Source organism: Poromitra crassiceps (genome assembly GCF_964638095.1).
Source record: "Poromitra crassiceps genome assembly, chromosome: 5".
Lineage (NCBI taxonomy): Eukaryota > Metazoa > Chordata > Actinopteri > Beryciformes > Melamphaidae > Poromitra > Poromitra crassiceps.
The window spans coordinates 37,727,757-37,741,751 of NC_139642.1; the positions used below are offsets into that span (position 1 = coordinate 37,727,757).

The following is a 13,995-nucleotide window of genomic DNA, read 5'->3' on the forward strand; positions in this document are numbered from 1 at the left end:
TTAATTTAAATGGCTCATTTATAAGCATTTTTATTAATATAGGTTTATAAATAGTTTTATCAAAGGCTCATTTAAAAGCATTTTTTTCTTCTAGAAGCTGTCTGGAAGGTGAATATGTACAGTAAATTAAGTAAATTACTGAGAATTACTGCTTGGATAAAGCTTTTGTATACATAATGCAGGTGACACAGAGGGAAAAAGCACAGTATTGTGCACAGAAGGAATCCATGCAGTCAGCAGAGAAATCCTTATCCAAGGCAAAAGATTCCCGGCAGGAATCAAAGAACAGACACCGAATTGGGCACTGGGCAGACAAGACAATCAAATGCCATCTTGAAAACATTCCTGGATGAACGATGAAGGACTTTTGCGCATTGGAGGTGCCATGAAACCATGCGTAAAAGCATCCTCTCTCTCTTTCTCTCTCGCTCTCTCTTTCACTCTCTCTTTCCCTCTCCTACTCTCTCATGTCGGGTTGACACATGTAAAAGCAGCTGCCAATTAACCAATAATTAAGCCGATGTGGCTTTGCGCAACAGAAGCCCCCGTTAAAATGTTGAAAACTGAAGTGTCAGTATCTCCATAATTACAAAGATCATGAACATTGCTCTATGAGCATTAAAACGACATGTGAAAGGACTTACATGCAGGCACACAAAGGGTAAGTCCACTTTAGGCTTCTCACTGCACACTGCACAGTCAATTAACAACATGTGCTCCTGATGTGCTGCGCATGCAATGTCCATGGATCTGACATCATGCTGGGAACGGGACAGGATCTGACATCATGCTGGGAACGGGACAGGCTTTTGTAGAATTTAGAAGCAATTTAGAAGAAAAGTAACTGTTGTTCATGTTGACATAACGTCAGCAGATGTGTTTCCTTTTTGGAAATGCGATCGTGACAGCTTCTGTTCTGTGGGTTTTGATTGACAGGCAGGCAGGCAGCTGCTGTGTCACTCTGTCTCTCCCCTATTAAGGGTGTGGCATTCAGGCACGGAATCTTTTACCGGAGAGAAGCACCGGATCGTTCAGGTCCACTTTCACCAGTGGTTTTGTCCCGTAAAGCCATCCAGCAGATTTCCCTCCAGATCCACCAGGTGGCGACACAGTGGAGGATGCAAAGTAGACGAGACAGACTTCTTGGCAATGGTCTCATTTGTTTACGGTGATTCTGCTAATGTCTCCAAAGCCATGTGCTGATGATGTAATGATATTAACATTCTACACACAGCGCCTTTAGCCTTTATTTATCCAGGGAAAGCTTTCACTTCTGCTGTTGGCCTCTGAGCAGCTGCTGAGTTGCTCAGCAGCAGAGTTTGGATAAATAGTTGGTATTTAGTTCAAGTAATGTGGAGGAAATGTCGTCTGTTTTCCTTATTGAAGTGCTCTGTTTGTTTTACTGTCCCATACAGATCATATCCCCGAGCCGACTCAGACCACTGATCTCCCCATAGGTGAGAAATGGCCTTGACTTCAAATTCACTTTACTGCCTTTCACAGTCACTGCGGCGGTATGGCAGTGTGCTTTATATTCACATCACATTGAGGTGTAAAGTATGCTTCAGATCCAATCAGACAGAGGCTCAGTATGCTTCACAGTAGCTCAGTGTGTTTCTTGTCGGGACTGTTTTCCCTATAGCGTGACGCTGCTTCTTCCTCTGCCAGACACACAGCAGCGACTTGAGCTTTCACAGACTGCTCGCCATGCCAAGGCTACAAATATATCCCCCCAGCCCCCTCCTCCTCTCTGTCCAATTTTCTCTCCATTCCCCGCCGACTCTTCACAACAAGCCTTTCCTCCCTCTGTCTTGCTTATTTCATTTTTTTTATTAAGGAAATGTGTCTGTGTCTCTGTCTGTTTGTTTGTCTCAGTTTGTTGTTTGTATCTTCCAGATGAGACTGGTGCACCCAGGCCTACATCTGACCCCAGCAGAGCTGCAGGTGACAGACTGGCCCTTCTCCAATAAACACCCTGTTTTATACATCAAGTATAACGAGCAGCATGAATCAATTGGTGGCAGCTTTTATCCACAGAGCCGTCCAGGTCCCGCAGTGCACACAGAGCAGGCAGCTAACGGTTTTCTGGCTGTTTCATCCAAAAGATATTCCAGATACTCAATACTAACGATTTAATTAAGTAATTAATTACTAGCTGACAGGGTGGCTGTCAGCTAGTCACCTGCCAAACAGACAGACTTTCCAGCCAAAGCAAATTTGGCTGGCTGCTGGTGCTCATTTCCCACTCTGGATGCAGGTATTTGCAATTCCCACAGTGGGAATGACATCCATGACTGTAACACTGGCACTGTTAGCCATGCTGTGATATTAATAGAAAGGTGATGATAGTGACTACGTTTACATGGACGGCAAATAACCCGACTATTGACCTTCTACATTAAGGTATAAGGACATTCTATATCTGAGTTTCCCTCCTGAAAGCCTTTCTGTCATGTTTCTACCGTGTTAAGGACAGTATGAAGCTAGAGCAGTGATACTCAACCCGAGGCTCTAGAGCCACATGTGGCTCCTTTATGGGTAGTTGTGGCTCTTTTAAGTCCTACTTAAAATAAATAAATAAAAATCTAAACAAATAAACGGAGGAAAGGGACTTTTTTGGATTGTGGCTCTTACAAAGATTTTTTTTTTGGTCAATGTGACTCCTGAGTAGGGCAAGGTTGCATAGCACTGATCGAGAGCATGCGTCGTGAAGCAGTTGGACCACCATTCGTGTCGCAAAATACTACAAAAACTCTGATAGGGCGTCATAGTGCGATTAAGGTGTTTACATGTCTCCAATGCACTTCAATAATACAACTAAGATCAGAATACTCCACGTCTTAATTTTCTTACTCCGACTGAGCTTATTCCAGTTATTATGGTACCGTACTCAGAAAATGCTGTTTACATGGCAGTGTCTTATTCAGAGTATTGTCTTAATCAGGTTAATATCGGAATATTGCAGTCCATGTAAACATAGTCATAGCCAATTGGGTCTACGCTGGGTCAGCGGCCCTGCATACATAATGGATATGCTTTAAGCTGCATTAGGCAAGAAAAATACACCTGTCTTATCAGTTTAAATAAAGTGGAGCTGCAACAGAGAAAGTGAGACCCTGTTGATTTTCCCTATTTGCCCAAATTAATTTAATTTAATCTATTTCTTTGATTTCTTTGGTATAAAGCATCACAGACCGGCTGCTTGGTAAACATGAGCATCTGTGTGAGGTTTACCGACCTCACTGCACAGGAATTCTGGGAATTGAAGTTCAGTATTTTCAAACACTTACCTCTCGCCGCCTTCGTCTAGTGTAGCTTTAATGTGGGTTGGAATCTGGTTGCTGACCTTTGTTGCATATCACCCCTCTTTCTCTCACATCTTATCCTGTCTCTCTCCACTGTACAACATGCAGTAAAGCAGACCAGTCTCTCTCCACTGTACAACATGCAGTAAAGCAGACCGGTCTCTCTCCACTGTACAACATGCAGTAAAGCAGACCAGTCTCTCTCCAGACTGGTCTCTCTCCACTGTACAACATGCAGTAAAGCAGACCAGTCTCTCTCCAGACTGGTCTCTCTCCACTGTACAACATGCAGTAAAGCAGACCAGTCTCCACTGTATAACATGCAGTAAAGCAGACCGGTCTCTCTCCACTGTACAATATGCAGTAAAGCAGACCAGTCTCCACTGTACAACATGCAGTAAAGCAGACCAGTCTCTCTCCACTGTACAACATGCAGTAAAGCAGACCAGTCTCTCTCCACTGTACAACATGCAGTAAAGCAGACCAGTCTCTCTCCACTGTACAACATGCAGTAAAGCAGGCTGGTCTCTCTCCACTGTACAACATGCAGTAAAGCAGACCGGTCTCTCTCCACTGTACAATATGCAGTAAAGCAGACCGGTCTCTCCACTGTACAACATGCAGTAAAGCAGACCAGTCTCCACTGTACAACATGCAGTAAAGCAGACCAGTCTCCACTGTACAACATGCAGTAAAGCAGAAATACCTTCACATAATCTAATGCTAACAATATTATATTCTCTTGTTCAGAGCGGATAGCTCCTCCATTCTGGGTGACCATCCTGCTGAACTCAGACCCTAAAGGGAACCGCTCCATCAGACGACCCACTGGTGAGAGCTCATTGTGTGCTGCTGCTGTGATGATGTAATACGCATTTTGTATTGACTTGATGAAAGTAAAGTTAGTTTAGGATTAAGGTTTTGGGTTAAGATTAGAATTACGAGTAGATATAGGCTGTGCTAAGGGTTCAAGTTTAACATACAGTGGTTAGGGTTAAGCTTAAGAAATTAATGTAGTCGATGACGGTCCTCTCAACTGTGTATAGTAATACAAACGTGTGTGTGTGTGTGTGTGTGTGTGTGTGTGTGTGTGTGTGTGTGTGTGTGTGTGTGCGTGCGTGCGTGCGTGCGTATGTGTGTGTGCAGACAATGGTCAGACATGTGAGCGAGAGCGAGCATCTCTGCTCTCTCAGAAGCGTTCAGCCCGGCAGGAAGAGCGTTTTATCCCAGAATGCAGTGCGGACGGCCGCTACAGCCCTGTGCAGTGTCACGTTTCTACAGGTTACTGTTGGTGTGTCAGAACGGACAGCGGCAGACCGCTGCCAGGCACCTCCGCCAGGTACAGTAACTATCAATCAATCAATTAAAATAACAAATTAATTAATTAATTAATTAGTTTATACCTGCAACGTTTAGTCGATTAATCGATTTAGTCGATCGACAGAAGATTAATTGTCATTATTTTTTTTTATAATCAATTGTTTAGACTAATTTCTAAGTAAAAAATCTTGTTCCAGCTTCTTAAATGTGAATATTTTCTGTTTTCTTTAGTCTTCTACGACAGGAAACTGATTATCTTTGGGTTGTGGGGTTTGTTAAAGGAAATGCAGCACTGATGACAGTTGAACTCTGTTCTGTTCTGTGTTGCAGCTGAGCTGCTCATAAGCTCCTCAGAGGAAAATGCTGGATGTTTTAATGTGGGTTTTTTTGGCTTGGGACTTCATTTCAAAATGCAGAGGGTGTTTTGTGCCCCCTGGTCTGATTTTAAGAGGTATCTGTGTGGAAAAACAGTGAGAAGAGAAGAGCTTTCAAAGTGGCACAAAAATAATCAAAGTAGAAGGATTGGAAGGCAGCATCTTACATAAAATTTCTTTGAATAATAAATTTGCCGCGAAGATTAAGACAATGCATAAACAAACAATCAATAAAAGACATTTTCTACTGCTGCAGGCTGTCCGGTTGTGTCCTGATTTAAAAAAGAAAAGAAAAATCTCACCCAGAATGCCCTGAAAAGTCATTACTGTAATCTTTTCCTCCCATGAATAACCTAGCATGCTGGCCCACAGGGCTATTTATGCATAAATAAAATGTGAACAGCGTGAATTGCTAACAAGCAGACTCCTAATTATTTGGGCTGTTTCTGGGTTTTTTGACCCAATCCTCCGCTGATTTATGACCCTGCTGTGTATACTTTGGGGAGCTGAATTGTTGCATTATGTTCAGTGCTCAATAAAACACGCACGCACGCACGCGCACACACACACACACACACACACACACACACACACACACACACACACACACACACACACACACACACACACACACACACACACATAGTTACAGCCTCCAGAGTGTGATAATCTAGCAAGCAACAGGATGTGGTCTAGTTCATTGGATCTCAATACAAGCAAAGTCTGAAGTTTATGTGTCCTGTCATGACTGGATCATGTGAGTCCTGTAGCACTAGAAGGTCCAGGGGATTTGAGGGCTTTAAAAGTCAACAGTGGATTCAAATGGAGTTAAATCTATTTCCTGAACATCAAACCACTGGCTGGTTCACAAAGTGCATTTTGGAAGCAGAGATACAGTATTTCAATTGAAACATTCAAACCAGCAGTCAGTTGGTGGCGTTGGACCTCTCTAGTGTTAATAGATTTGTGGCAGCTGACAAACACTTTTCTGCCTCTGTCTCTTCACAGGAATCGCCTCCCAGAATGCACTGGGACAGAGGAGGTGCAGACAGACAGGAGACATAGGGAGAAACCCCTACCTGGTAAACAACGGGTTCAACTGTTTTTTTGTTTGTTTTGTTTTTCAATATTTCTTTCCCGATTTTTTATCCCCCATTAGTGCTAATCCAATTTATTTATCCTGGTTGCTACTCCACCCTCTGCCAATCTGGGGAGAGACGAAACTGGCTCCATGCTTCCTCCGAGACATGGGCAGTTAGCCAGCCGCTTATTTTCACCTGACAGAGGAAGCTTCACTGGTAGGACATAGCACGTGGGAGGTTCACGCTATTCCAACCAGTTCCCCTCCCTCTGAACAGGCGCCCTTAACGACCAGAGGAGGAACCACATTAGCAACCATGATATTGCATGTTTTTGTGAAGGGGGTTCCTATATGAAGGAAACCCCCGGGAGGCACGGGGAGAACATGCAAACTCCACACAGAAAGGTCCTTTAGACGATCCCACCAAGGGCGGTGGGCACTCGAGGACATGCGGACGGGCACGCATTCCTTCAGCGTTCACAGCATCCCAGGTGGGAATCGAACCCAGGACCTTCGAGCTGTGAGGCGACAGCGCTTACCACTGCACCACCGTACCCCCCGACTGAGTGGGTTTTTGATAGCCGATATCAATACAATTGTATAATTGAAGTAGCCGATATCTGATTATTTGAGATGATATTCTGTATACTTTTATTCGATTTTGGACTCAGTGTTTCACCCCAAATTGGATTCTTGTCAGGGTAGAAAAATCTCCTGTTTAGATTAAATATGTACATGAAAACTAAACACCAATCTTTGTCACTTCCTGACAATAATGACACCTGGAATGTACCTGGATGTTAGCCTGAGTACCCCTGAGGCCAGTACCCTTTTGATATGAAGATCTATTCCATTCTATTCTATTCTATTCTACTCTCCCAGGATGCCCAGGGGCTCGTAAGAAGGAGTTCCTGCAGAGTCTGGTCAGAGCACTGCAGCTGGAAGCAGAGCATGCTGGGAAACTGAGTCTTTACCGGTAAGTTGATCAGTTTGATCTGATTTCCTGTGAAAGTGCCTGAGCAGAGGAGAGGGTGAGGAGACATCAGGATGTGTCATAATGTGTCAATTACAATTGGTCGTCACTTTCCTTCAACAAGGAGGCATTTCAAATGCAGATGGGAAGCCAAGAGATTTCTACTTAACAACTTACTATGTAACCAGGCAAAAACAAAAGAAAAACATGTACATTTTAAAATACATTTGCGGTGTTGTTTCTGCACTACACTTCCCACTGACAGTGGAGAAGATATAGGTTGGATCACTGTTGTGTTTGATAAACCATCTGGCAACGTCAGGTTAGGAGGCTGATGTTCTCTGGAATTAGATGGGGGGTGGGATGTGCGGGGGGGATCTTTTTTTCACTCACTCTCTCTCTCTCTCTCTCTCTCTCACTCACACACACACACACACACACACACACACAAACACACACTTCCGAATTCCGATACACATTTCATATCCAGGATTTTTTTTTATGTATCTCCCAGCAGCATTTCTTTCCACTTGATTTGCCACTTGGTTTGCTCGTGTTCTGGTCAGATACAGAAATTGAAGGAGCAGGTTGTATTTGCTGTCTAGCTGATAAGGAACATACCAGCAATCTTGTGGGTAGATTGGCATGTTGGTGTGAGATTAGATATTTATTGAATTATGTATGAATAGAGTTGGTGGATTATATTTGGTTGTTAAGGTGTGAACAGCTAGAAGGCGGTGTGAAGAGACTGCACCTGTCAGCAGGTTGGCAGGTTTGTGCTGTTATTAGAGGATGAGGCATGTTGTGGTCGCTGTAAACAAAACTCCACTCAAACTCCTGCTGCCAAGTCCTGCTGCATGTTGGCTTTTTATAAAGTTTGTACCAGTGCACCTGCAAGGGAATGGATGGAGGTTTAAGGTTATTCTTTCCATACATTGTTGATTCCATCACAGCCCGCTAAACCTGTGAAAACTGCCATCAAACATAGGAATACTAATTTCTAGTTTTGCACTTGCATCTGTAAGCAGAGTTTATACAGTGATTTATGATGAGAACAAAGGTGTAGAAAAGGAGTTAAAATTGGGGAAGACATTTGAAAGAAAAACTGGTTCAAAAATTAAAATATGTGATGGAAAAAAGGAGCAAAAGTGGGCAACATCAAGCTTATCACATGAAAGGAAGTATGTAATAATTTATTTTAGGAATTTAAAATACGTTGAACACAAAAAGAACAACACAAAAAAGACACTGAATCGGCCTAAGTCCCTCAGGGCATTCTAGTGTTAGACCTCTAAAGATACTTTTGCCATCAGAAATCACCTTAAGTCTACTTTCTGACTTATTGCAGGTCATACACCCACATCAACTCTATTCAATGAATTTTGTCAATACACTTTACCCAGCCTCTTCAATTGAGGTCACTCAAATCACCTCTTTAATTTAATTCATTTTAATTCATTTAATTAAAAACCTCAATGCCAGCCAATGCCCTTGCTAGTGTCAAAAAGCAAAAGCACTGAAAATACTGGTATGCTGGTCAATTGAGGTCACTCAACTCTTGTCTTTTTATGCCATCTCTCTCCACCAGGGCCACCAGCACACCTCCCTCCAACTCGTCCTCTCCATCCCCAACCCCTCCAACCTCTGCCTCTCCCTCCTCCTCCTTTCCTCTGGACGCTGCTCCCCCAGCTGCTCCGGACGCAGTGGAGTCCTCCGGGCCAGAGGAGGCACTGCGCTGGCACTTTGCTCAGCTGGACGTGGACTCCAGCGGGGTGCTGAGCGAGCGCGAGGCACGGCCGCTGCGTCAGTACCTGCGGCGGAGGCTGAAACCGCGGCGCTGTGCCAAGAAGTTCGCTCAGTACTGCGACAGGAACGCAGACCGAGGCTTAACGCTGGACGAGCTGAGGCTCTGCCTGGGCCTCTGAGGTGGGTCACAGCTGGGTGTGTGTGTGTGTGCTTTGTATGCTTCTATTTCTTTACATAAAGAAGAAAGTGGAACGTGTACATTAGCTCAGTAGTTAGGGTGCAGCACAAATCAACGATGATCAGCATTCTGATGAAGATTGTGAAATTGAAACGATAATAAATTGGGAGCATATCCTTAGTGTGCCGACATCATTTTATTTCTCTATTTCTATTTCAGCCTTTTGGCTGCTGTCCTTCCGCTTTGTGAGGGTGTCGATCAGTTCGCACTGTTGCCAGCAATGTTAAATAGTGAACTTTCTGTCTCTTCGTTTAACACAACACAATTTATTGTATCCACAAGCATTCAAGTGCACCTAGGAAATCTGGGCATTTGGCAACGTCATGGTGTGTTAAATGTACCATTCAGGCTAGGAAATGCCAGTGTTTGGCAGAGAGCTAACTACAGCATCGATAATGAACAAACAAACAAACCATCATCGGCTATCGGCCAAATTGTTATTTTAAACTTCGGTATCGGCCCAGAATTTCAGAATCGGTGCATCAATGCAGCTGTTGTCTCTGACAGATCCTTCTGTTTCTGTTGTCAGATGACTGCAACACTATACAAAAGTTATTTGATGGAGGATCACAAAATGATAACAGAGCAGTTGCATAAAGACTTTAAAGGTGACTTCTGATGGCAAAAGTATCGATGTCATGACAATCATAGAGATTAGGGATGCAGGATGATATCGGCACGGCATTGGCCGACAAAGGCTTTAAAATGAAACATTGGCATCGGCCTGAAATCTCTACCGATATGACAGGCCGATAAAATGATGCTCATGCAAGCTTGTTTAAGTAGGATGAATCCCAGCCATCACAAGGAGAAGGCATAATAATGTGTTAAATCCATCCACTACAGGAAAAGAGTTGGAAAATATCGGACATCGGCAAAAAAATCCAACATCATGCATCCCTAATAAAGATCCTTCACGGTGACAATACCCATAATTTTATCATCACTAAACTATTCTTTTCTATTCTGTTATTTCCTTCTCTATACCATCATGGGGCTGTAAGCATCATTTGAAGGCTTGTTCAGCCGGTTCACGGTGTGAGGGAGGGAACAGTCAGGCATCAGACAGGTGGACCGCTTCAGCCGCTATAGCTGTGTGTGTGTGTGTGTGTGTGTGTGTGTGTGTGTGTGTGTGTGTGTGTGTGTGTGTGAGTGACGGATGTGTACATTGAGGTGAAAACAACTCGTCATCTGTTATGCACGCACTCACACACACACTCTGCTGCACTGCAGCATTTGTGCGTACAGTACAGTATGTGCATGTGCGCATAAGAGATGCCGAGTTGTTTTCACCTCAGTGTGTGTACACATCTGTCACACACACACACACACACACACGCCCGTTCTCTCTGCACTGCGGCGTTCGCCCGGCGCTGTGCTGGCTGGGATGAGGCGTCTCTCTGCGCGTCGGGCTGCTGGCCGCAGTCTCCCAGGGGAGCGGAGCGCTTCGGCCGGCCGCCAGACTAATTACACCCACCGCCGCCCGAGCGTTTATGTACCTTTGAAATCAAAACAAACTCAGGCAGAGGGAAAATGGCGCGCTTGTCAGTGAACTATCAGTCACAGCACACTAATCAAGCTGCCAGAGACGCTTACGACAGCTACTGTGTGTGTGTGTGTGTGTGTGTGTGTGTGTGTGTGTGTGTGTGTGTGTGTGTGTGTGTGTGTGTGTGTGTGTGTGTGTGTGTGTGTACAGTAGGTCGAGCTCACTATCTAGCCTACCTCGGACAAAGATTTATTTTCTAGATTAATATTTATGGCATTTCTGCTTGACATGACAAAACAAAACATGCTTCTGGGTGGAGACTTTGCTGTACCATGAGTTCATACAGAACGTCCTGCAGTTTTGCACTCAAGCTCTACACATGCACGCACAGGGAATTGAACCCCTAACCTGGTAGTGTTAGTGCCTTGCCCATTGAATGCCACTGTACTAGATAGTATACAGTAGAGAGAAGGATGCCACTGTACTAGATAGTATACAGTAGAGAGAAGGATGCCACTGTACTAGATAGTATACACTGTACTAGATAGTATACACTGTACTAGATAGTATACACTGTACTAGATAGTATACACTGTACTAGATAGTATACACTGTACTAGATAGTATACAGTAGAGAGAAGGATGCCACTGTACTAGATAGTATACACTGTACTAGATAGTATACACTGTACTAGATAGTATACAGTAGAGAGAAGGAAAGATGACTGGAGAGAAACGGGCTGTGAGCTGATTCACATCCAGAATTCTGTGAGTTTGTGGTTTGCAACTTATCAGCATATAGATATCTTCTTTTTTTCTTTCTATGTTGTATTTTACAAAAATATATTTACTATAGTCACCCTAGTTTCTAAACAAACAATTCCTTCACACACACACACACACACACACACACACACACACACACACACACACACACACACACACACACACACACACACACACACACACACAGAAATGTTGATGCAGTGGCAACAAATCACATTGAAAGTTAAATAGTAAATTGAATTGTCCAGACGGAGTAAACGGTGTGAATATTGAGAGGACAAGGGAGGAGTGTGTGGGTGGGCTCTGTGTGTGTGTGTGTGTGTGTGTGTGTGTGTGTGTGTGTGTGTGTGTGTGTGTGTGTGTGTGTGTGTGTGTGTGTGTGTGTGTGTGTGTGTGTGTGTGTGTGTGTGTGTGTGGGGTGGTGGTGGTGGGGTCAAAATAAGGTGACATGTGTCTGTGAGAGATAGCGGGTTTACCATTTTCTTTGTTCGTCCTTGTGTTTGATTGTTTCTTTCTTTGTTTCTTTCTTTCTTCCAGAGCCACAGAGCAACTCGAGAGCTCGCCTGATGTCACGAGGCTCACTTCTCTTGTCTCCTACCACTTTCTTACCTTAACCCTTACCTCCTTCCCTTGATCCCTACCTCCTCCCCTGAATCTATATGTCCCATATAAGAATAATGGACATAGCCACCGTGATGTCACCCATTTGTTTGTAGACTCCTGTTTTGAAGTCTCGAGTTTGACATTCATTTTGACCATCTTGTTGTTGTTGTTGTTGTTGTTGTTGTTGTTGTTGTTTGGAGCCAGAAGCAGCTAGCGCGAGACCAGGGGTTTCCCACAGAGCTACAGTATCACGCCGTCTGCTATTGGTCCGTGATAGGCGAGCTGCGCGATCACTGGACAGGCGACCTGTCAACCACGCCCTTAAAGCATAGTCTGCTAGTGATTGAGACCATAAACTCATTAGGAAAGTGTTTACTCAAGTCATAAATCAAGTGAGAGGGAGGGTAATTTTCCCCATTTGTGTAATCATCTTTTACACAAAAGCCAGCCAGTGGACTCGCCCCCTGCTGGCCATTAGAAAGAATGCAGGTTTAAGGCATTTATGCATTGGCTATCCTTGATCTCTACCTCCTTCCCTTGACTCCCTCCTCTTTCCTTTGACCGTTACCTCCTTCTGTTAATCCCTTTCCTCCTCTTTCTGATCCTTATGACTCTATGACCTTCCCATGACTCTTTCCTACTTGGTCCCTTCTTCACTTGATCCATTTGTCCCTTGAATCCTTACTTACTTCCCTCTGTCCCTAACACCTTCCCTTGATCGCTGCCTCCTTTCCTTAATCCATACATATTTTCCTTAATCCCTTACTGCCTTCTGATGACCCCTACCACCTTTCCTAAATCCACACCTCCTTCTATTCATCCCTACCTCACTCTGATCTCTACAGTATATCCTTCCTATAGTCCCTACCTCTAATAACACCTACCTCCTTCTCCTGCATTCATACTCTTTCCATTGATCCTTAGCTGCTTCCTTTGACTCCATCCTCATTCCCTTAATCCCTATACATCTTTCCTTAATTTCTTGTCCCTTCCTTGGTTTCCTAACTCCTTCAATTAAGTCCTAGTAGGGCTTGGTACCATTTACAAAAAATATGATACCAGTATTAATAGCAGTACCCTTAAAGTGATACCGATACCAATAGAGTACTTCATTCTATACCTTTTTTCTTTGTCTACTTTCTGAACTGCCAACTCCGTCACATACAGTACAGGACACCGCACTCGACTTCACCACTACAGACTGTATGGGTTGAAGTTGCTGTGGCAGTGGGCCAATCACACGTCACATTAAATCGAAGAGCGTTTGCTGTGATTGGCTTTGAGCAAAACCATACAAATAATATTTTTTTTCTAGATCTATGTACAAAAATGTATCGTTGATTGGAGACGTTTCGATACTGCTTGCTGCTGGGTTATTTTGGTCAATTGTCACACGTTTTAATGTGTCATCTGGGACATACAGCCAGCCATCTGTCCCAGATGACACATTCAAACATGTGAAAGGACATTTAGTGTCCTCTCTTTTTCACTTAGTCTACTTTGGGCCTGCACCTGACTTTTTCTCGTTGGAGTGAGTGTGCTTGGTGAATTTGGACATTATTTTGGTCGATACCTTAACGGTGTTGTTGAGTATAGATACACAGCCCTAATTCCTACCTTCTTCGCTTGGTTTGTTCCCCTTTGTTTTGACACCTACCTTCCTACATCCTTTGCTTACCCATATTTGATATATATTGTATATTTTGCAGATATATTGAAACATATTTTGCTAATTTTTGATACATTATATCTTTAGACAAAGTATCTTTCTACAGCACTTTCTAAAACACTGATGCTTGGTCACTGCTATTGCAGAACATACAGTTTTATATGTAATATGCATTAATCAGTCTGTTTAATTGAATTTTTAACGTCTTTTTATATTGTTTACATCACTTCATTTCCTTTATTGCATGTGTTAGTTATTGTCTGCTGTAAAACTTGTAATTTGTTGTGGTTTTTATAAAGTGTTGACATCGCACATTCATAACAGACATTATGACACATCCATGAATGTAACAGTTTCATTACACACATTTCGCTCAACAGGTTTTCACCAGTAGCTCTTCTGCATGTCTCATTC

At 43.5% G+C, this 13,995-nt stretch overlaps 1 protein-coding gene across 1 annotated transcript in view; it reads left to right on the forward strand.

Moving 5' to 3' along the window:
- The window catches only part of LOC310777553 (SPARC-related modular calcium-binding protein 1-like), a 30,982-nt gene extending 18,841 nt beyond the window's left edge, over positions 1–12,141 (forward strand). The window contains exons 4-11 of the mRNA XM_083637918.1: positions 1,416–1,457; positions 1,897–1,944; positions 4,056–4,136; positions 4,452–4,644; positions 6,008–6,081; positions 6,963–7,056; positions 8,642–8,979; positions 11,847–12,141. Of these exons, the coding sequence (XP_083494044.1) occupies positions 1,416–1,457; positions 1,897–1,944; positions 4,056–4,136; positions 4,452–4,644; positions 6,008–6,081; positions 6,963–7,056; positions 8,642–8,978 (869 nt within the window). The 3' untranslated portion in view covers position 8,979; positions 11,847–12,141. The remainder of the gene's footprint in view (positions 1–1,415; positions 1,458–1,896; positions 1,945–4,055; positions 4,137–4,451; positions 4,645–6,007; positions 6,082–6,962; positions 7,057–8,641; positions 8,980–11,846) is intronic.
- Positions 12,142–13,995: the final 1,854 nt, after the last annotated feature.